The sequence below is a fragment of the Peromyscus leucopus genome, chromosome 1, assembly GCF_004664715.2.
Source record: "Peromyscus leucopus breed LL Stock chromosome 1, UCI_PerLeu_2.1, whole genome shotgun sequence".
NCBI lineage: Eukaryota > Metazoa > Chordata > Mammalia > Rodentia > Cricetidae > Peromyscus > Peromyscus leucopus.
Genome location: NC_051063.1, coordinates 104,940,559 through 104,965,159, shown reverse-complemented (window position 1 = coordinate 104,965,159; position 24,601 = coordinate 104,940,559). Strand labels below are relative to the sequence as shown.

The 24,601-nt window shown below is 43.1% G+C and overlaps 1 protein-coding gene across 1 annotated transcript in view; it reads right to left on the bottom strand.

Annotated features, from left to right (window-relative positions):
- Positions 1 to 24,272, bottom strand: part of Pold3 (DNA polymerase delta 3, accessory subunit) — a 41,658-nt gene extending 17,386 nt beyond the window's left edge. Inside the window, 7 exon segments of the mRNA XM_028877517.2 lie at positions 2,504 to 2,576; positions 4,018 to 4,279; positions 8,717 to 8,849; positions 10,578 to 10,617; positions 13,912 to 14,014; positions 22,627 to 22,682; positions 24,123 to 24,272. Coding sequence (XP_028733350.1) covers positions 2,504 to 2,576; positions 4,018 to 4,279; positions 8,717 to 8,849; positions 10,578 to 10,617; positions 13,912 to 14,014; positions 22,627 to 22,682; positions 24,123 to 24,182 — 727 coding nt within the window. The 5' untranslated portion in view covers positions 24,183 to 24,272.
- Between the last annotated feature and the right edge of the window lie 329 nt (positions 24,273 to 24,601).

Genomic DNA, 24,601 nt, shown 5'->3' with positions numbered 1-24,601 from the left:
TTTGTGAAATATCATCTTATTTTCAAATGAGGAAAAGAGAGCTACAGGTAGTCATGATGTTCAAGAATAAAGCTTGAAAATGGGCTGACAGCTAAGTTCGCAGCAACATCTTTTCTATTCTACTTTTAAAAAGTCATTTATTTTGCTTGTATGGGTATTTTGTCTGCATGCACATCTGTGCATCACATGCATGCCTGATGCCTGTGGAGACCAGAAGAGGCACTGGATCCCCGGGGACTACAATTACACATAGTTGTGAGGCACCACATGAGTGCTGGGAATTGATCCTAAGTCTTTAGAAGAGCAGCCAGTGCTTTTAATCATTGAGCCATGTCGCCAAGCCCTGTATCCTACCTTTTAATGCCTGAATAGTCCTATCTCACTACTATCTTAAATGATAAAACCAAATTAATTCAAAACCTGCTTCCCACTGGTCAAGTCTAAAAGTGATTTTTCTTTGTGAGAACTGGGATAACATTTATAAGACTACTATCAGGTATAAACATTAAGTGAGTTACCAAAGGTGTCACTGGATATGGGCCTCAGTTAGCTCAACTCCTGACATGGGTCCCTATATTAAGATGAGACACCACATAAGCGGCCATGCAGGACAGGAAGGGCCCAGCCATCTGAGAAATACAGAAGTGAATAATCAAGCCTTATGCATACCCAGTGATAGGTATGCATCACTATACAATGAGAAAGCTATACACAGTGGGAATGCTTCAAAAGGCTGTTTGCATTATCTGTTCTGTAACAGCTTAATCATCTACCTACTAAGAAAGGAAAACCACCTATCTTAGTCTTGGCTGATATGTACAGGTTAGTACAATAGTTTTTAAAAGCATGTATGTTCTTTGATAGTGTAGACAGATCAGAATATAAAATTCACTTTTTTGAGCGTTTATGTGAGAAACCTAAATGGTGGGCTTCATTAGCCCAATGGGGGTACCATTGCTTCATTTTTAAATTCTGTTGTTCTTATCTGTGCTTTTCAAACTTTCCCACTAAAATATCCCAAGTGGACTAGGAAAGCAAACATTTCATTCTTTTTAAGGCTAAGTAACCTTTCATTGTCTGCATCTATCCACAGGCAAAGGGTTTTGTCTTACTTTTCATTTTATCATCAATGTGCAATAGAGTCAAGCACGTAGTAGGTATATAATCAACACTTGTATAATTTGGCATTTTCTACTATAACAAATATTTACGTATTTTACGTATTTTTTAAATGATAAACAAAAGGTTCTTCACTGGGGACTAGAGTGGCTTGGCAGTTATGAGCATGTTCTATCTATTCTTCCCAGCACCCACAGGAGGCAGCTCACAACAGCCTGTAACTTCAGTTCCAGGGGATACCACACCTCTTCTGGCTTCCATGGGAAACTGCACTCATGTGAACATCTCCCCACAGATATACACAAATACAAATAATCAAAAAAAGTTTTAAATAAGTAATCTCACTGGATCTTAAGGTTACAAACGACAGCAAAAGCATCAAAACTGTCAAGCAATGGCATCAGACTGACTGCGGCGCACCAGGACCGGCCTGCAGAGTAAAGGCATGATGATATGCACTCACAGAAACAGGAGCCTCCTGTGCTCCGTGCCAGCACCACCACCAAAGCATGTTTCTGGATCACTTCCAAGTACCACATTTTTTATACTTTCACAACACAAAACATTTTTTTCTGAGAGCTTCCACAGCAAATAAAACACTATCATTCCAATCCCCACGGAGTATCAACCTGACCATCATGGCAAAGCAGAATTCAGACTAATTCTGCTTGGCCAGGCATGCAACAAAGGCCACAGATCTCTATAAAACTGAAGCTCCAAGAAAGTGTGTGGTAAGTACCCTGTGGTTCCTACATTCTTCTTGGTATTCTGCCACATAACCCCAGGGGATGTGTACTTGATATGAGAAGTATAAAAATATGTAACTATTGGCTCTTTCCATTAAGAAAGAATTCTTATTTAAATAAAAGAGGCCTTTCCTTCCAAAAAAAAAAAAAAAAATAGATGCATTTAAATGGCCTGGCCATTACTGCCTATATTCACATTGACATTTAATTCAGTGCTGTGGGTAATCTTAAAAAATGACTTAAGAAAGGCAAAGTGTTTGTTTTTGTGATCCCTGGAAAGGCATTAGTAGTCAGAGTCCCACCAAGCAAACAGATGCCAGCATCCACGATATTAAATGCAACTCTACACAGGCAACCACTCTCTCGCTTTAATTACCCGTCTCCAAGAGCTTCATGCAGTCAGTATTTTCTTTTCCTAAGGCAAGAAGTAAAAGCAGAAATACCCTCCAGCAGCCCTCAGGCATCCCCTGAAAGTCGAGCGGTCAGTTACTGCCATCAACGCATTTGTCAGCACGCTGCGAATATGTGAGGACATGGGAACACCCAGGTGGGCAAAAACTAGACCAACAGCCTCCACTCAGGCAGAGGTTACTACAGAACATTCATCTGTAAGTTCAAGAAATTATGAACATGCTTACTCATAGCAGCTTTTCCAAAAAAGTTGCTCATCACATTCCCTTTTCCTGGTGCTTTGCCCCCAGCTGAAGACACCTAAAAGCACAAAACAGAAAACACACCATTTCTAATTGTGTCTAACATTTAGGCTGTTCTTGAAGTACCATGGCCTCAATCATCTCTAACAATACAGCACACTATCAGCCATGCATGGGGGACAAGACTGTGATTCCAGAACAAGGGAAGTGGAATTTAGAGGATCAAGAGTTCAAAGCCATCCTCAGCTACATAGTAAGATCAAAGCCAGAGTGGGCTAGGTGAGGAACTGTCAGGAATAAAAACTTTCCACCTCGGCAGTACCAGCTCTGTATTACAGCACAGACTCTATTTATCATGGCAAAATGTGCAGATGCTAGCTTTAAGAACCTAGAACAGGAACCCAGACCACCAGACAGTCTCTGATGCTAATTCCCAAAGCTTGTTTTCTGTTTTTACAAATTATTTATGAATACATCTAAGCTTTTCTTGAGCACATTTTAAAAGAATTAAATCAGATGTGGTATGTATGGCAAACAATGGGAAAGAAGGTAAAATACTTTCAAATTATCAGAGGTAGATCTGAATCCTGGGCCTACCATTTAATAGCAGTGTGACCTGCAGGAAAATTACAAGTCTGGGCTCTAGTTTAACCACATACAAAATAAAAATAAAACAGTAAGATTCACAGAGAACTGGTAAGAGGCTTTACACAGAGGTCGGACTGTTAGTGCACAGAAGGACTCAACGTTTGCTTCTTTCCTGCCTTCCTCTTTCTAAAAGCAGAAACGTGAAACGACAACAATAGAAAGTTAGTAGTAACAACAGTAACTGCACTTTTCTGGGTTTTTTAAATAGTATCTTTATAATTTTCTTTTGAGACGGTCTCATCCTGTAGCCTCAACTTCCTGAACGCTGGGATTACAGGTACATACCACCACACTAAGATATAGTTATTTCCTTAATGCCCTTAAAGCTAGCTCAGACTGCTAAACAATAAAAAAGAGAGAAACAAATGAAGAATGAGGACAAGAAAAAAGACCCATAAAACAGAACATGAATGCTAAATATGCCAAAAAGGAACACATACAGCAAAACCCCAGCTAGATGCTCTCAAATATCACACCAATACAATCCTCAAACTTGCAGTTTTTCAGAACGATTTTCACGCAATGGCCGTCACATCAATCTTATTTAGTGTACAAGCTGGGCATCACCATTTCACAGGAAGAGAACCCAGTCTTGGTGAGAAGTAGTATCAGAGGAGAACATCAAGCATTACTTAAATATGGATCACACTAAGCCAGGCACAGTAGCTCATGCCTCTTCCCAGACTGGAGAGGCAGAAAGGGAAGAGGAGCCCAAGCTTGAGGTCAGCCTGGACCTGAGAGCAAGACCTCAAACAACGATCAGGAATGTTCAAACTGAAGTAGAGAACTCGGCACCAACTGCGGGCCCTACTCTGAAGGACCCACTGGTATAAAAGGTCAGGCACACTTACACTGGTTACTTCTTTAGCCTCTGTTTTTGCTTCCTTGTTGGTGTCTTGGGTTTTAGTACCAGCTTTAGAGAGCAGCATTCCCATAATTCCTTTGGGCTGCTGGGAAGCCTGTTTGGAGGCAGGTGGACCATGGCCATTGGTGGTCAGGTCACTGGCTTGTGTCTCATTTGTTGCCTGAAGGTTTGGCTGCTCAAACTTTCTGGCAGATGAGGATTCTGCAGGAGCTCTGGGGACCGCAGCTGCACACTGGATGGCACTAAACCTAAGTAGAGAAGTGTGTGGAAGATTATGTCACTATCAACCTCATTTTTACACTCTGTGCTTCCTATGTATCTTTTCACATTAATATAGAACTAGGAAATTTAAAACTAGAGTATCACAGAAAAAATTTCATATAAACTCTCAGTTGGGTAAAGACACAGGCAGTGGGGAGAAGTAACTCTGCCTAAAATTCACACTTACCTAATTAAGAAGCTGGGACTGAATCAATCATTTTCTACCACATCATACTGAACACACTTGCTTTTTTGTTTGGGTTTTTGTCATTTTTTTTTTCTTTTTTTTCAAGGGTGAGGACCGAACCCAGGGCCTTGCGCTTGCTAGGCAAGTGCTCTACCACTGAGCTAAATCCCCAACCCCTTGTTTTGTTTTTAGACAGGGTCTCTCTACATAGTTCTGGCTTGGGAGACAAGATGATCCTCTGACCAAGTTCAAAGGGCAGTAACTATCAACCAAATTAGAACTAAAAGCTATACATTATTAACCAGTTTCTTGGCAACTCTCCTAGCCAGAGTGTGGCATGCTTTAAAACATGAAATAGGGATAGCGCCCCTGGTTCCCATAACTCATGTTCCTTTCATCCATTTGTTCCTCATTTCTAAAAACACCAACTTGCACCAGGAGGCTGCACATTCAAGGCTCAGGAACAGCATCTGGTTAACAGTCTGCAAAGCCTATACTGGGACATTCACCTCTTACTCTCCGGTCACTGCCAATGGGTCTCTTTCACATACTGTAATGCGACAGTCCACGACATGCCCTGGAACCTGTTCACCCTTCTCAGGGTTAGACATAAAGCAGAGTTCCCCCAGCTTTTCCTAACAGAGAAAACATTTTACTTCCCAGTGTTTTGCTTACTGGGGGTAGGTGAAGACCCCTAGAGGCCCTCTTCATTCTCTGTATTACAGGCCCTTAGCGTAAGCCCTGGTACACAGCAAGGATTGATGAGAAGGACTGGCCGAAGAGGAGGCTTCTGGTCCCCTTTCTTCTTCAATGTATCCCCTCAACGTGGAATGGGAGATGCAAGACAGAAACTGTGTGGAGACAGACGCTATTCAAAACCAACTAGAAGAACTGCCTACGCAGTGGTCCCTGACAGTATTTCATTCCAGAGATGACTCCAAGTGGCTCCAGGGCAACACACATCTTGCACTGAGTCACGGTTCTGCAGAACACCTTCGGCTGATGAAGCTGAGAACAGACAGAAACCATTTACTTTACCCACTGGCCTTCCTCTCTGGCCTTGCAGTGCTTCAGGGCCAGTGGCAAAGGCAATGTTTCACGTCACTGTCAGCACCTAAGGTTGGCCCTAAGACAGCTCTTTATTTGGTCTGCATTCCACACCTCGAGATCAAGACCAGCAACTGGCAACCAGGATGAGGCCAAGTCAGAAGACTGCTCACGCCCGAAATCTCACCTTCCTCGCTTTCCTAATATCTCCTAAAACACAACATCGGATCTCAGGAGGCTCACAATTCTAAGCAACAAGCATAAATTTCTTCTTTGGAGAAAACTCCCATCTTTTCCTCCTCTCCTCCTACTTTATCTCCCACTCCTACCTCCAGATAAGATGAAATGGTTAATCTCAATGGCCAATTTGATGAGATCTAGCATTACCTGGGGGTCTGGCCTCTGTGCACACCTATGAAGGAATACCTTGTACCTTGATTTGGTTAATTAAGGTAGGAAGACCTGCCCACTATGGGTGGCAACCTTCCCTGAAATGGGATCCTGGACTACATAAAAAGGAGAAAGTGAGCAGAACAAGCTTTCAATTGCTCCCTGCTCTTTGATTAGGACTGTGATGTGACCAACTGCTTCACAGCCTTGACTGCAGCCTTGACTTCCTCACCATGATGGACTGTGCAACTGAACTGCAAACCAGAATAAACCCTTGGTCCTTTAAGTTGCTTTTGAACAACAGGAAGAGAAACCATGATTCAGGGTCTCATGTAGTGCAGGCTAGCCTCAGATTCCTACATAACTGAGGATGACACCTTCCACTAGATCTGACTTGCTTCTCCACAGCATTTAGACCATTGCACCAGTCCCTCTTTCCTGAAACTCTACCCTCAGCTTCTGGAACCCCAAATAGTTCCATAATTTTCCACTTCACTAGAAGCTTCCTCTTAGACCCTTCTTTCTCTATCCATTAAAATAAAGAGCCACCATGAATACTATATGCCAAATGCCGCTCTAAGAGCTCCCTCCGCTGGGAGGCCCTGCTGGTCAGAGGTTGCAGTCTACCCTGGCCTGGCAGCTCTCTCTGAGCAGGGCAACATGGAGGACTCCATCCAAGCAGAGAGCTTCCTGCTCTCCATCTGACCTTACTGAAGAATGTCTCTAGGCACCGATGCCTGGCTTATCTCTAGTGACTCCTGACACAATTCCCTGCAAAAACTTTCCCTCTGCCGCCCATATGGTAAGTAAACATTGTGCTAGGAGCTTTACAATAGGACTGTGCTTTCACATATGATAACTAAGACTTGGACTAGGAAATGTATGATAGGATCGTGCTCTTTAATGCAAATTAGGTGATGCCCCAGCCTCTGTCCCCATCCTATGTATCTCCCCTCACTCTGGATAAAGTTGATCTGTCTCACTGAAGCTGTCTCCCAGAGGCTACTTCCACCGTGTTCATCGTCCAGACAAAGCTCTCTGTCACTGCTTCTGCCCCTTTGTCCTTGTGGACTGGTGGCCAACAGAATTCAGGAAAAAGGGGACCCCAGAGCACTCCACATATCTTACTCACTTAGTCCCCTACTACATGTGAGGTTGGTACTATTGTAGGCTCTACTTACCTAAGAAAGTTGAATCACAAAGTGACTAATCATTTGTCCAAAGTCATACAGCTGGTAAAAATTGTACATATCCCTGAGTTTTATTTTCTGGCCTTCTTTCATTCTACACATTCTCTCTACGTGGCTCTATCTGCTGCCCTGGCACAGCAGCTTACCTATGTTCTGAATCCATAATCATTCTGTTTACCTCAAGGCTTATCTATTGCAATGGATAGCCTTACTTGAGATTCCCCAGTAATTCCCCATGTCCAAAACCCAGCAGCTCTCCTCAGAATAAAGTTCAAGCTATATGGAAATACTCAAAGAAGAACCTGATTCCAGCCTTCTAATGACTTCCCAGCTTCACCCTATGTGCTGGCCACAGATAATGATTATGCAATGTCGGTTTCTCTCTCAGCTCCATCTTACTCTCAAACTCCTTTATCTGTTGCAGTTTCTATTGGACCTGAGTCTCAACCTAGACGCCTTAACCTTGTGGAGAGCCGCTTGTTTGTCCACCCATCCAGAAGTTGGTAATAAAGGCCTGTCTCCAAAATCTTCTCACAGCATTCCTCTCATGATAACACCTTACTGTAACTGCTATCCCCTGTAGGCCACTGACCTTAGGATCAGGTACTGGACCACATTCTCAAAAGTATGTAGAATGGCAACTCAATGATATTCATCAGATATATGCCAAACAAATTCAAATTATCTTTTTAAAAATTTACCTGATTTTATATGTAAGAGTGTTTTGCCAGCATGTATGTCTGTGCGCCATAAGCACACCTAGTGCCCGAGGAGATCAAAGGGTGTTAGATCCCCTGGAAGTGGGGTTATGGATGGGAGTCGTAAGGCACCATGTGGGTACTGGGAATCGAACTTAGGTCCTCTGCATCAGGAATAAGTACTATAAACCACTGAGCCACCTCTCCAGCCCCCAAACTTAAATTATTATTAAATCAAGGTGGTAGATACCCAAGTATATTTTTAGAGAACTAACTTGAGCCCTTAGTATAATCTTACAAAGTAGGAATTATCACAACTGATTTAAAGATGAAGAAACCAAATCTAGAGAGTATTAGGTAATTTGTCCAAAGCCACCGAGCCATTAAGTAGCAAACCACAACTAAAACTTATGATCATCAGTTTCTAAAATGCACACACATTATAGTCTGTTACTATCCAGTGCCCTGAAGAACACAAAAGATTTACAAGATCTAATCTTGGCTATGGAGCTTCGGAGCCAAGTTACTTTTGGCTGGAAGGGATAGGGACATCAAATTTAGGAACAGTTTTTGAAGGGCAACATTTGAACCAACTCCTAAAGGATGGGTACGGCTTAGACAAGCAGAGACTGGGGCGAAGGGGGACTAAGAGGACACAACAAGCATTTCTAGTGGTGATGACAGGATAAATATATGAGAGACAGATTTATGCAGAGTCCACTGGGGTTCTCAATATGGGCTGTGGCTGCTATTTTTCACCTTGTGATGTACTAATAAAACCAGGCATGTGTCTTACTGCAAGATAAATGGGGTTTTACTAGACTTGGCATTCACTCTTAAGAGGCAGCCACTGTGTAAACACCTTACAAAATCAATTCGTAAAGAAGCCCACAAGAACATTAAGGAGCTTACTTGCTGCAGTTCTGCAAATTGCTTTTAAGGATGTCATAGTCGGTATTGAACAGAGGCCCACTGTCCTTTAGCATAGCTTTCTGGATGCTGTACACATGGATGCTGGCAGTCACAGCTAGCTTGGACTTCACTGCTACAAGTCAACAGGAAAAGCAGTCTGTTAATACACAACTTCATAGCTTGTGGGGACTTTAACAAGAAACTCTTCTGCACTAAAACCATTTGCTCTCTATGGTGGTCCAAAAACTCTAAAAGGCCAAACAGCTACATATACAGTGTAACATAAGCCTCTGTCTGTAATGGGACATGATGGTGTTGAGTCGTTTCTAAGTACAGCACCTGTGAGGCTATCGCTCATCCAGAGACATTCGGCAAGTAGTTATTAATGATGATGATGATGATGATGATGATGATGACGATGCTTTGTTTTCAACCAGTTAAAGATAATGAAGTAATCTCTACCTGAGAAGACTTAAGTTACATGTTCCAATTACAATTTAGAGAAAGCAACTACCTAATATTATTACTAATGAGCGGAGTCTATAGAGCAAAATCAAAAGACTATCACAGGAACAAACTGTGGGTTCTACAAGGGAAGACACTGTGCCTAAATTGTTCCCTGTCCCCAGTACCTAGCATAGAGCCTGGGACATAGTAATCATCACAAATGGCAGTTTCTTAACATTTCCTTTATCGACAGAGGAATTTTTATACAATTTTATATATAAAAAAATAGGTACATAATTCAAATATTTACTGATAGTAAGTCATAAAGAATTTTATTTTAAAGAAACCCTTGGACATAAATATAATTTTATTACTTATTAAAAATGAAAACAAATTTAACATAGTAATGAAACAAGTGTGCGTGTCTATTTTTAAACAAAGAATTGAAATCTTGGCTGAATATTTGATACTGCAGAACGCAGAACACATCAGTGTTTTTTAGCTAATCAATATTTTGCTTTTACAGTCATCAGTGCTGACAATGCCACCACTCTACAGCAAGACATAGTACAAAATAGAAGAAGCATATTTAGGCCATTTCAGATTGCTGGAAACCCCGTTCTTATCCAAGCTGAAATTTACTGATTTAAAAATAAGTAAATAAAACAACTAGCAACTCAAATAGCAGTTTTTAGAATCAAGTAATCTAACATAAATACGATCCCCCAACACATTCATCTGATACACAGTAAGGAAGAAGGGTGGGGAAATGTTGTCTCCCATAATAAAAATGGTGTGTTTCTACACGGGCACAGAAGTCTGCACATTCAGTAAAAAGACTGCAGCTGAGAACACCCAACACAGCATGCGTCACACACAGCTCCAGTCCGGGCCACAGTATCGCAGGCCATGCTCACTGGTGTGCATGACAGGATGTCGCACAATGCGAAGGGCACTCACTGTGTGTTCAGAACCAAGGCTACAGTCAAGTCCCATGATGCAACATGAGTGGCATTGCCACAAAACCCTCAGAGGCATCACGTTTGATTCTGAATGAAGTCTTGGTTGTCATGAACTCAGTTTGGTAATCTTTTGACAAGCCCTCGATTCGGTTATTCAACCCCACATGGGGTCATGACCCAGTTTATGGAACCATGTCATCTGAAATAATGACAATTTTTGTATGCCTGTCATGAATCTTGAAATCCTGTCATAGATGTACTTTATGTCAGCTGCTACTAGCCTTAAAAATGGAAGTTAGGCAGATGTAAGAAGATTTTAGCTTTCAGAAACCATTAATAAAAGGAATATAAAACTCTTTTGATTAAATAGCCAAATACACTCTCTTGCAGAGTGTACCCAATCAATGCCATAAGTGGAAAAGCGAAAGGCCTACTTAGCGACTCACTCTTACCTTCCAATTTATCTTCTCTCACTACTGCAACCTTGTGGCACTGCGAGGAACAACACTTCATCAGTGGTGAAGTCACAGAGCTTGGGATTTCAGTTTCCTTGACAGTAACTCAGTTATGCTTAGCTACAAAATTAGAAAACACTGGGTACCCTGAAAATACACTACAGTAGAGAGTGGTCTGATTTTCTTTTAATTTGCATATTTTACAGCCTCTCAAAAAAAAAAAGAAAGAAAAATGAAACGCCAGCCTCAATACTTTCATGAAACAGAACTATATCTCAAATCACTATAAGAACAATTTTTAGTAAATGATTTAATGACAAATACTATATAATATATAGAACTAGATAAAAGTTAGATCTGTCTCACACAATATTCAATATAAATTCTAGGCACTACCCTAGATTAACTCAACATCCAGGAATAACTGAAATAACCTTAAAAGAAAGCCTTTTTTTTTCCTTATTGCAACTTTTAAATAATACAGTAAACAAGTTTTTTCATTAAATTCTCAAGAGTACCCCAGGACTTAATCATGTTACATTGGAAATGCATGCCTGTTTTTCCTGCCAGATAGTAGCTGTTTTTAGAAATCAAGAATATTGACTAGCAAGTAAGGCATCTGCAATTAACCTAAAACAAAAGAAAGCTGAAAAGAAGCCTTTTAATGAAAATAAAAAACTTTAAGCAAAGTACAAAGACAAATGAAGAAAAAACTAAACTAAACTAAAACTTGTATCACAAAGGTCATACAACTTCAAAACATAACATAAAGATGAAGTGAGGAAAATGAAGAGCTTTCAGAAAAACAAACAGGAAGTGTGAGAGACAGGAAGTGTGGGCAAACAGTTCACAACCAAAAGTCAGCAGTGGTCCTGCACGGGGCTAGGGCTGCGCTAGCTTGGTGAGAGGGAGAGCAGAGCTATCTGCTGAGCCATTTAGTCCTCGGCCCAGCAGCACGACCTCCGGGAATGTGGCCCCCCAAACTAGCAAAGCCACAGAGGCCATATACACGCAGCTGCTCACTATGGCACAATGTAACGGCCAAGATGATCAATAACCCAATAAGGAACCCATGAACCAACTCGCGTAGCAATGCAGCCCTTATGTGTCTGCAGGAGGAACACTTCTGTCACTAAATGATTAGGGTGGACAGTTTAAAAAGCTGAGCTCAAAATGGGCTGTAAAATCTGAGAACCTTTATTTAAGAAAAAGGTCATAGAAACATAGTTGTTTCTATTAAAAGCATATATAAAAACTATATATAACAAAACCAGAAGGGAAAGGCAAACCCAATCCAAAAGCCACCTACGTGAGACACCAGGGAACCAACAAACTGAAAGCAAAAGTGAAAACAACTGAGTTTCAATAGAACTTTAATTGGTAAATTGCCACAATGAGGGATTGGGTCATTTAAGCAGGATATATCCTATAGGAAAACCTGCAGGAAAAAAAAAAAAAACTCTAACAATTTTCAGTAATTGTTAGTAAAAATATTCATTTTTCATATTCCTATTCCTCTAAAACTGGTATTTGGCTAAAGCAACATACACTATGCCAATGTTAGGAACCACCAAAGTTCATAATATAGAAGAGCAATAAAGGTCAAGCAAGCATTTTTGTTTGATTGGTTTTTAGGAGGCAGAAACTCACACTGCTCAGGCTGGCCTCTAACTTAGTAATCCTACTGCCTCAGCTCCGAAGTGCTGCGGGTCACAGGCGTGAGCCACCATGTTTAGAATCAAAGTACATTTTTGTTTGTTTTAATAATGAGGGCCAAACCTTGCACATTCTAGGCAAGTACTCCACCACTGAGATATCTCCCCAATACTTTAAAAAAGGCTTTTCAAAAATGTAGTCATAGATTTGAATTTAGAAAATTGTGTTTTTTGTGTTTTTTCTTTTAAGAAAATGAAGCCGGGCAATAGCTTAGGTGGTAAACTGCTTGCCAGGCAGACATGAGGATCTGAGTTCAAGTCCCAGCTGAAAAGATGAGCACGGTGGCACCACTTACAATTCTAGTGCTGGGAGACCAAGACAGGGGACCCCAGAGCCACTGGCCAGCCAGTCTGTCAAATCAGCAAGCTTTCAGGTTCCAGCGAGACCTTGTCTCAAAAAACAGAGCAGACAGCTCTGACCTTCACATAGCCATGCACACGTGTGCGTGCTTACCTACACACGTATGTATGCATGCTTGCATACACACACATACGTGAACCTATGAACACCTGCACGATCATATATACAAACTAGATGTTCTTCAAAACATCACATTCTGCAAAGCTGCACACTAAAAACGACAGGGCTTATGAAGAAAAGCATTAGGAGCTAACCATTAAAAACCTGCAGATTTGTAGTGCAGCCTTAAGAACAGTAATTAATTCACACCGATATCCTGCATATCAATTCATAGCAGTAGGAAAATTAAAGTTATGAAGTAGCAATGAAAATAATTTTATGGCTGGGGTCATCACAACATGAGGAACTATATTAAAGGGTTGTAGCATTAGGAAGGTTGAGAACCACTGCCCCAAACACTTGAGAGTTTAAAAAGCATGTGCCCACCCTGAGGAGGCCATGGACTTAGTAAGAGATCAGCAGACCTGAGACCTGCTCTGTGGCTGAGATGAGAAGGGAACAGTACTCATGCTGGTGGACAAGGTACCGGTGGGACTCAACACAAGAGGCTATGCACACCTATACAGACTCCCAGCCCGGGGCCTCTGTGCTGCAGCAGCAGCTAAGCCTTCAGGCCTACCCCTCACCAATAGGCCACCCTAAGTGACCTATCAAAATGAGTGCTCAAATTCAAAATAAAGGCAGTTCATTTTTCTTTTCTCCTTTTTTTAACACGAGTTTGTGGCTTGAAATTTGAACAGGATGAAAATTAAATACCAGTGTCCTCAATACGTATTCAAGAGGAAAAAGAGGTTCAAGGACCGCGACTCTCTAATGTCTCATTTCCTAGGTAACCATCTACTAATGACAGTCTCTTATCACAGCCTCTTATCACCTAAACTTTCCTGAGTGTCAGATTTAGTTTAGAATCTCAAAATAAGGCTGGGTGGTGGTGGTGAATGCCTTTAATCCCAGCACTCAGGAGGCAAAGGCAGGTGGATCTCTGTGAGTTCAAGGCCAACCTGGTCTACAGATCTAGTTCCAGGACAGCCAGAGCTGCACAGAGAAACCCTATGGGGTGGGGGGTTGGGGGGAATCCTCACTCTCTTCAAGAAGTACTTTAAAACTCCCACACTACTCAGCCTTGCTTCTTTCTCCTGCTAGCTCTAATACTGTTTGTATCTCACACACAAAGGCTCATTACGAGAGAACTCACAGAATGTCCGTTCTGTATAAGGCTGCCAGACACCAGGTAGGTAACATGCAACTGAGCGCCCGAGTTTTCCTTCCGCTTCCTTTCGACATATTCATAGAGCATCCTGTTCCAAACAAGACAGAAATGATTCGTTAGCATGCATCTTCGCCTCATCACATCTTAATTCATGACTTCAAAGACACAGATAAGAAATCTAACAGCTTGCTAAATAGCACAATTTTTTACGTACTGAACAGGCAGATTTCTGAAAAAACAACAGACGGATTTAGATGGAGCATGGAACTGGAGCCAACTTGTTTGAACTAGCTCAGTGACCCAGGAAGTAACTGAGATCAATCTAGAAATATGCCAAGAGGGACAGAACCCATAGCCAAACAGTGGCAATGGTTACGTAGCAGATATAACAGTGAGTCATTATCTAGCGATGGGATCCAGAATAAAGTTGTCTAGGCTTATATCTTGAGGCATAAAAGAGAAGGGCCATTAATACATGAGTAATTCTTATAATCCGAATTCATACAATGTCTACAAGCCTCTACTCTCAAAGAAGCTGCAAGTCTGTATGTGCTTTTGGGGGGCAGAGAAGATCTGGGGTTTTCAATAATTCTATCATATTGAACATTTCAAGCTATCATATACATGAAGACAAATATATATCCACCTCTGACACTATTGAATTACTTAGAATCAGATGTTTCATGACTAGAATATAGCAGGTGCTTACACCAGGCAGCATCCAAAATGTTCATTTAGGTGAGTGACAGAGCCACACATTAAATGCAAAAATGTTGCTTACAGTAAAATTTTTACTCACTTTTATCCTAACCACCCAAAATACTAAAAGTTGACTCCCCTCAATAATCTAGAATTTAACAATAAAAAAATGCTCATCATTTGTCTTTATTTCAATAAATATTTAGCAAGCTTCTACAACATATCACACTTCAGTTGAGAATAGCCAGAAAGTCAGAAATTCTGAGAGCTAGGTCTAGTGGCACATGCTTCTAACCCTACAGAGAAAGGCAGGTGGAGCTCTGTGAGTTCAAGACCAACCTGGTCTACATAGCGAACTCCAGGTCACCCAGAGTTACATAGTAAGATATTATCTCAAAACAGCCAAAGAAAACCTCACCTTGACTGTGGATCACTCTCTTCTCCAGATGCCCCCCAGCTTCCACGACACCCTGCCCAGAGTCTCCTGCTGCAACTGCACCAGCTGTTTCCTGCAGTTCTCTGCCTTCCTTTCCTTACTGCAGGAAACAGCTGTCTTAGCCATCTTCTTACTGTTTTAGTGTGATCACCCCAGTTAGCTTTCCTGACATGGAATATGGCTGGCCATCTCATGGCACTCTCCGTGGTCTATTTTATTCAACTCCATGGCTTCATTTTTCCCTGATGACATCATCATTTGTTCAAACCACCTTAGCCAGAAATCTGGAGTCATTACCCTTTACTTCTCCTTCCGCAGCGAGCTGCCAAGTCTCATTAGCTCTCCCTCCCAACTAGTTCTTGCCTCTATGCCATCCATGCCTCTTGACTGGACTCTTTCAATCCCAAGTGTCAACTGCACTCTCTTCTCACCACCATTATCTGTGAGGCTGTCACAGTGAAGTTTTAAAATGCAAGTCAATAACAAAAGCCAGCAGATTTAAATTTTAAAAAAAAATCAAAACTTTACTGAATGGCCACTTATGTTCTAAGGAGTGAACAAAGGCATCCAAGCTCCTACCCATTAGGACCAGCCATCTCTTTCATAGAGTGTAAGCTTGAAATGGGTAGGAATTTGAATCAGAGATCTGCTTGCCTGCCTTTTAATCCTGAGGCAAGCTGAGTTCGAGACCAGCCTGGCTTACAGAGAATTCCAGGCCAGCTAGGGCTATATAGGTCTCATCACTTAATTCTTCATCAAGACAAAAGCTCAGGACTACCTCCTACTCCACGCCTTCTCTAACACAGCCAGCCCAGCAGAGCACCTCTGCCTTCTGAGTGCTACCAGAGATTATCCCATGGCAAGTATTATGACACCTCTAACTACTTGTTTACATGGCTGCCTTTCCCTAGACCATCAGTCCCAGTACAAAGTGTGTCCCACTGCCAGTTTTGTGGATTCTTCCACCTTGTTCTCTCCTATTTCCCCCACTGCAGTGATGACGTTAGAAGGGCAGATGGGAGGTGGACTCGACTACTGACGCTAATTAGGACCATTCTAGTAGGAGACAGAATAGGCAAGAAACACGTTCCAGGTGCTCTGGAGCATGTCAGTCAAACACAGTCTTTTCTCCACAGCTCTTGATCTTATGTTCTGCACAGGTTTCCCAGTTTTCCTATGAGTTTCTCTTCTCACTTGTTTTTGTTTTGTGTTTTCTATTTAATCTATTTTCTTTTCTACTGAGGTCAAAATAAGCCCTTAAAAAAGGAATTTACACATACTTTAATACTTTTACCTCATTTAATAAAGCCAAGTACTCTATTTCTGACAACAAAATATGTGAAATATTCTTGTTTTATAATTTATTTGTATTTTTATGTACATTGGTGTTTTGCCTGCATGTATGTCCATGTGAGGGTGTTGGATCCCTGGAACAGGAGTTACAGACAGTTGTGAGCTGCCAGGTGGGTGCTGGGAATTGAACTACAGTCCTCCGGAAGAGCAGCCTCTACTCCCAACCGCCCACCAAGCAATCTCTCCAGCCCCCATGAAATAATCTTAAAAATGAGTGACAAAACAGGACTTCCTACAGAATATATTTCCTTCACATAGGATGAATTACAGCCTCCCCTCTGAGACCATTATTTTTTCTCTTCTTATCAGTTCTAATCTTAATTTCCCCCAGGACTAACTCAACTTTAGTCCTCCATAATATTTTCACAATCTGAAATTATCGTGTTTAATTCAATGAGAGAGGATCTTGTCTGTCAGAGATAAAGACTAAAATAATACTAAAAAAAAAAGCTGGGTGTTGATGTCACATGCCTTTAATCCCAGCATTTGGGAGGCAGAAGCAGGAGGATCTCAGTGAGTTCAAGGCCAGCCTGGTCTACAGAGTGAGTTCCAGGACAGCCAGGACTGTTACACAGAGAAACCCTATCTCAAAAATAAATAAATAATTATAATACTTAAAAAAAGAACTGAAACTGGGTTCTCTGGAAGAGTAGCCAGTGCTCTTAACTGATGAACCAACTCTCTAACACCCTCTGGTTATTTTTTAAATGGTTCAAAATTTTTGATCATGTATCTGTTGGACTGCTTCCATTTTACTAGGTGGGATGATATCTGAACTGGCATGAAATGTCTTTCCTGCTTTTAAAAAAAAAAAAAAAATGAACAAACACTGATCCTGGTGACGGCTGTACAACTGTGGAAACACTGAAAACATTAAAGTGTATAATTTCAATGGGTAAACTGCTTAGCCAGTGAACAGTTCAAATCTATTTTATGAAAGAATTAACAGAACTGAAACCTGAAGGATAAGGCAAAAACTGGAAAGGAACATTCCAGGCCGAGGAAACAGTCCAAGGGACCTGGACTGAGAATGAGTTTAGCATCATCTGTGGAAAAGCAAGTGGACCCAGACTACAGTAAGGAGGTATGGAGCATATGAGCCGAGGCTGGGCACACAGGCAGGAGCCCGATGGTAGGCTAGAACAATGCATCTTTACTTTCAAGTCTACTAGGTAAGTACAGTAGCAGTTGCTTCATTTCATATTCAAACACTTAGCACTGAAAATAAGCACAACCAGTTGTGGTGCTCAACGCCTTTAATCCCAGCACCAGATCTCTGAGTTCAAGGCCACCCTGGTCTACCTTGCCAACCTGGCCTACATACACAGTTCCAGGCCAAGCAGGGCTACAGTGTGGCCCTGTTTATGCACAGACAATGAGTAAAGCTCTTTTATGTGTCCATTCCCAAAGTTATTGCAGCTCTTAGGTTTAGGTCAAAGCTGATCTTGGGCATTCTTGGTAAAAACAGGTCTAAAGTTACCTCTGGACTAACAGTTTCAGGTCTTGAAAGCTTAAACATCACAGGTAAAATCAGTATCCTACACCCATCTAATGTTAACTCAAAGCCCAATTGGCCTATTCTACAGAATAGGGGCTTTCTAAGACATGCACGTACCACTAAAGGAACAAATAAAAATGAGACCACCTAGGAGCAGGACAAACTAGACCAGGCATTTAACTCATACATGATTTCTCAAATGGTTAACCAAGTCTTCCTCTTGGGATTGAGAAACACTGTACCTTTGCAGACCAAACATTCTAACACTGATTAAAAGTTGTCTTTTCTCTTTTAGCCTCAAGTCAGATCTGCCTTAGCAATAAGGACAACAACAAAAAGATGTGGCAGAATAAAGAGCAATGCTCTGGCCATTCTAAGCACTCTCTTTCACTTAAATACTCCCATATCTTTAAATTATACTTAATGTGTCCATGTATCCGTGTGTCCGTGTATGTGTGTGTGCAACAGCTCACGGGCAGTCTGCTCTTCTTTCCACTAAGTTCCTACAATTGAACTCAGGTCATCAGGCTCAACAGCAAGCACTTTTGCCCACTTGAGCCAACTCACTGGCTCTAGTCCTCACACTCTCGTCTATCAGACAGCTCTAGTCCTCACACTCTCGTCTATCAGACAGCTCTGGTTCTCACACTCTAGTCTATAGACAGCCCTGGTTCTCACACTCTAGTCTATAGACAGCTCTGGTTCTCACACTCTAGTCTATAGACAGCTCTGGTTCTCACACTCTAGTCTATAGACAGCTCTGGTTCTCACACTCTAGTCTATCACACAGCTCTGGTTCTCACACTCTAGTCTATCACACAGCTCTGGTTCTCACACTCTAGTCTATAGACAGCTCTGGTTCTCACACTCTAGTCTATCACACAGCTCTGGTTCTCACACTCTAGTCTATAGACAGCTCTGGTTCTCACACTCTAGTCTATCACACAGCTCTGGTTCTCACACTCTAGTCTATAGACAGCTCTGGTTCTCACACTCTAGTCTATCACACAGCTCTGGTTCTCACACTCTAGTCTATAGACAGCTCTGGTTCTCACACTCTAGTCTATCACACAGCTCTGGTTCTCACACTCTAGTCTATAGACAGCTCTGGTTCTCACACTCTAGTCTATAGACAGCTCTGTTCTCACACTCTAGTCTATAGACAGCTCTGGTTCTCACACTCTAGTCTATAGACAGCTCTGGTTCTCACACTCTAGTCTATAGACAGCTCTGGTTCTCACACTCTAGTCTATAGACAGCTCTGGTTCTCACACTCTAGTCTATCACACAGCTCTGGTTCTCACACTCTAGTCTATCACACAGCTCTGGTTCTCACACTCTAGTCTATAGACAGCTCTGGTTCTCACACTCTAGTCTATAGACAGCTCTGGTTCTCACACTCTAGTCTATAGACAGCTCTGGTTCTCACACTCTAGTCTATCACACAGCTCTGGTTCTCACACTCTAGTCTATAGACAGCTCTGGTTCTCACACTCTAGTCTATAGACAGCTCTGGTTCTCACACTCTAGTCTATAGACAGCTCTGGTTCTCACACTCTAGTCTATAACAGCTCTGGTTCTCACACTCTAGTCTATAGACAGCTCTGGTTCTCACACTCTAGTCTATAGACAGCTCTGGTTCTCACACTCTAGTCTATAGACAGCTCTGGTTCTCACACTCTAGTCTATAGACAGCTCTGGTTCTCACACTCTAGTCTATAGACAGCTCTGGTTCTCACACTCTAGTCTATCACACAGCTCTGGTTCTCACACTCTAGTCTATAGACAGCTCTGGTTCTCACACTCTAGTCTATAGACAGCTCTGGTTCTCACACTCTAGTCTATAGACAGCTCTGGTTCTCACACTCTAGTCTATCACACAGCTCTGGTTCTCACACTCTAGTCTATCACACAGCTCTGGTTCTCACACTCTAGTCTATAGACAGCTCTGGTTCTCACACTCTAGTCTATAGACAGCTCTGGTTCTCACACTCTAGTCTATCACACAGCTCTGTTCTCACATCTTCTAGTCTGTCTATCTAGCACAGCTCTGGTTCTCACACTCTAGTCTATAGACAGCTCTGGTTCTCACACTCTAGTCTATAGACAGCTCTGGTTCTCACACTCTAGTCTATAGACAGCTCTGGTTCTCACACTCTAGTCTATAGACAGCTCTGGTTCTCACACTCTAGTCTATAGACAGCTCTGGTTCTCACACTCTAGTCTATCACACAGCTCTGGTTCTCACACTCTAGTCTATAGACAGCTCTGGTTCTCACACTCTAGTCTATAGACAGCTCTGGTTCTCACACTCTAGTCTATCACACAGCTCTGGTTCTCACACTCTAGTCTATAGACAGCTCTGGTTCTCACACTCTAGTCTATAGACAGCTCTGGTTCTCACACTCTAGTCTATCACACAGCTCTGGTTCTCACACTCTAGTCTATAGACAGCTCTGGTTCTCACACTCTAGTCTATCACACAGCTCTGGTTCTCACACTCTAGTCTATAGACAGCTCTGGTTCTCACACTCTAGTCTATAGACAGCTCTGGTTCTCACACTCTAGTCTATCACACAGCTCTGGTTCTCACACTCTAGTCTATAGACAGCTCTGAGTCTTCTCACACTCTAGTCTATAGACAGCTCTGGTTCTCACACTCTAGTCTATAGACAGCCCTGGTTCTCACACTCTAGTCTATAGACAGCTCTGGTTCTCACACTCTAGTCTATAGACAGCTCTGGTTCTCACACTCTAGTCTATCACACAGCTCTGTTCTCACACTCTATCACACAGCTCTGGTTCTCACACTCTATCACACAGCTCTGGTTCTCACACTCTAGTCTATCACACAGCTCTGGTTCTCACACTCTAGTCTATCACACAGCTCTGGTTCTCACACTCTAGTCTATACAGTTTTCAACTCTATCAGACAGCTCTGGTTCTCACACTCTAGTCTATACACAGCTCTGGTTCTCACACTCTAGTCTATAGACAGCTCTGGTTCTCACACTCTAGTCTATAGACAGCTCTGGTTCTCACACTCTATCTATCAGACAGCTCTGGTTCTCACACTCTACTCTACCAGAGAGCTCTGGTTCTCACACTCTATAGACAGCTCTGGTTCTCATACTCTACTCTACCAGACAGCTCTGGTTCTCACACTCTAGTCTATCAGACAGTTAATGTCAAACACATGTTGTCCTCTGTCATAGCTTCAGTTGACAACTTGACACACTCAGGAACAGGGAACCTGAACTGAGGAACTGCCTCCATTGGATGGGCCTGTGGGCATGTCTGTGGGGCAATTTCTTAATTGTTAATTGATGGAGGAGGGCCCAGCCCACAGTGCGCAGATGGTCCTAAATTGTATAAGGCAGCTGAACAAGCCAAACAGAACAAGCCAGGAGCTGTGCTCCTCCATGTCTGTTTCAGTTCCCGCCTTGTAAGTCAAACCCCTTCCTCCCGACGCTGGTTTTAGTCAGTGCTCATCACAGCAACAGAAACCATTATGAAAATATGGGCCAAAGTTGGGCCTAACAAACACATGTGAAAACATAAAGATCTAAGACAATAAACACGTAGATCTGAGCTATAAACAGGACTGGTTAACCCATTTAATAAAGCTGAAATAACAAAGTGTATTAGTTGCTTTCCTGTTGCTGTTGACTACAGACTGTGACAAAAAAGACTGACGGAATAGAGTTCATTGGGACGAACAGTTACAGAGGGACAAGAGTCCATCGTGGAAGGAGGTGTGATAGGCAAGGGAGTCTGAGCAGGAAGCAAGAGCTCCTATCTTCAACTGTGAGCATAAGCACAAAACAGTGTGAACACGTAGTGGGGCGAGACTGTAAACACTCAAAGCTGCCTCCGGTGATGTACTTACAGCAAGGCTGTACCTAAACCTCCCCAAACAGTGCCACCAACTGGGGACTAAAAGTTCAAATATATGAGCCTATGGGGATCATTCTCATTCACACCACTACACAAAGTGATGTTAACCATAGGCCAAGGCTGGGGAAAAAAAAATCCAGCAAAATTATCACATTTAGCCAGGCAGTGGGGGTGCATGCCTTTAATCCCAGCACTTGGGAGGCAGAGGCAGGCTAGCCTGGTCTACAGAGTGAGTTCCAGGACAGGCTCCAAAGCTACACAGAGAAACCCTGTCTCGAAAACACAACAACAACAATATTATCACATTTATATACAAGTCCACTAAAGGAGAGAAGAACAGGGCTGGGGAAACGAAACGGTGAAGGGAGTCAGGTACTTGCATGGAGACCCAAGTTCAGATCCCCAAACCCAAGCAAAGCAGGAGAAAGTAGCATATTTCTGTAATTCCAGCTCTGCGGTGAAAGGGGGGCAGACAGAAGCCTCAGAAGCTGGCAGGCCACCAGCCTGCTATACACAACAGAGCATCACAAGAGCTCCCATCTCAAACCAGCTGAAAAGGGAGGAATGAATGGAGCCCAAGATCATCCTGACCGTCCCATGCGCTCTGTGGCCTGTGCACGCGCGCGCACACACACACACACACACACACACACACACTTCTAAAGAAAGACAAAAGTAGTGAAAATAATAATCTTTCCTATTAACTCGGGGGTGGGGTGGGGTGGGGTCTGGTTCTAACCTAAGAGTTCTATGAGCATTAAAAACAAAGTTTAAGAAAATTCCAACATCATTAAAATCAGCAGTAAACTGGACTTACTGTTTTGCCTGGTTAACATGAACTCCTAGTGTATAACTGAGCCACTTGTACGTTACCTGAAAGAAAAAAACAATTTTTAAGGTTTTATTAGATGATCCCAGGGTACAGATAAATGCCAAGAGCCTGCTCCTAAACACTCTTACTCTTGGATGATTATGTCCTGTAAACTACAATAGATGTCCGTTAGAAAAACCATCTATTCGACAAGACCAAGATACTTATCTTACAAATACTAAGATGGTTCACTATTGACCAATGCAAAAGAATCTACGAAGGTGGGTCAGAGAGATGGGTCAGTGGGTGAGGGGACTTGCTACCATACCCTTTAGAACCTGAGTTTGATCCCCTGAATTCACACAGTGGAATGGGAGAACTGGTCCTTGATATCCACATGTGTGCCATAGCAAGCATGCTCTCACATACTAACACACAAAATGTAACAAATGTTTTAAGAATCTACAAAGTCAAGCCAAATATAAGCAAGGACTCATTTCACTCACACTCCTTGTTTTACTTATGTTTTCTGTCTTTGAGAAGCCGCCACCTACAACTGTCCTAAAATTATCTAAAAGCTAGTTATCTGAAAATATATAACCCAGGAACTTCTCAGCAAACTTGCAGCTATACAGATGTTAAGGGGAACAGGCGGTGTGGGGACCAGAAAATGAGTTAATGGTTAAACGTGGTATGACAGGTTATTTGGGGAAATAGAGGCATCAAGCCTCCACCCTTCCTTGACCTAGTCGTCATGTCTCTTCTGTTTCTTCCCATTCTAAACGTTGCATTCCCAATAAGGAGACTGAGAGCGGCTGGGTAGAGGCAGGGTGGCATGAGAGGTAGAGCCAGACCTAAGACTCAAGAATTACCCCTCGCTTACTAATGGCCCGTAAACAAGCTATTCGGCCCTTGGCTTCAAATTCCACTTCCAGGGATAACCCCAGCAGCCTGCCTGAGGGAGTGGGAGATGGAAGTCACGGTAACCAAACTGTGCCCATGGGCTCACAATGGCAAAGTTCCTTCACATCCAGGTCTCTCTGGATCTTCACACCAGCCCAGAGAGGCGGGTCAGGCTGCTTTCAATATTTAAATTTCCAGGAAGAGGAAACTGTCTCCGGAGGACAAACCGCCCGTCAGTAGCCCAGCTAAGACGTCGTCGTGTCTCCTCAACCGCACACTCGGGGCTTGAGGGGCCACCAACCCGGCATGGTTGGACCGGGCATGGGGGAGGAGGCCTCTGGAACCCTGCCTGCTTCCCGGGCTCCGTACCCCAGCGCCCCCCACGCCCAAGGCCCGCCGACTGCGGAGCACGCGGGAGGCTCTCCTGCAGGGACTGTCTCCCGCAAAGGGGGCGTCGCGATGACCTGTGGCTCCCCCGCCCCGGCCGGTCCCCAGGAAGCCACAAGCGCCCGGCTCGAGACCCCGGAGTCCTGGCAGGCCCAGGACCCCTCACGTTCGCCTGGCACGCGCGCGCCCCCTCCCCAGGCCCAGCTCCTCACTATCTTGTTCTGGTCCGTGACGAACTCGTCTATGTTTTCCAGATAGAGCTGTTCCGCCATGGTAGTGCAGCCCCCGAGCCCTTTGCTCAACTCCCGCCGGCGGGAAACGGATTCGCTCACTCCCGGGTCGCGGGTCGTCTCCCACGGCAACCGAGGCGACGCGCTACGGCGGCGGAGGAGGGCCAAACCGCTGAGCGTCCAGCCGGGGCTGACGTAAGAGAAAACTTGATTTAGACCGGAAGTGAGGAGTGCGAGCTTGGTTGACTGTGTGCACCTGGGAGCGCTCCAATCTCTCTTTCACTGGTCTACTGACTCAGAACCATATAGTTCACCGCTCTGAGCAAGTGTTTCCACTTGTAAAGTGAGAAAAATACCTCTTGCCGTTTAGCACTGGAACTCAATGGTAGCTCACTTTCCTAGCCAGGGTTTCATTCCCAATGCCTAGGGTGGTGGTGTGAACTAAACTTGAAAAGAAGCCT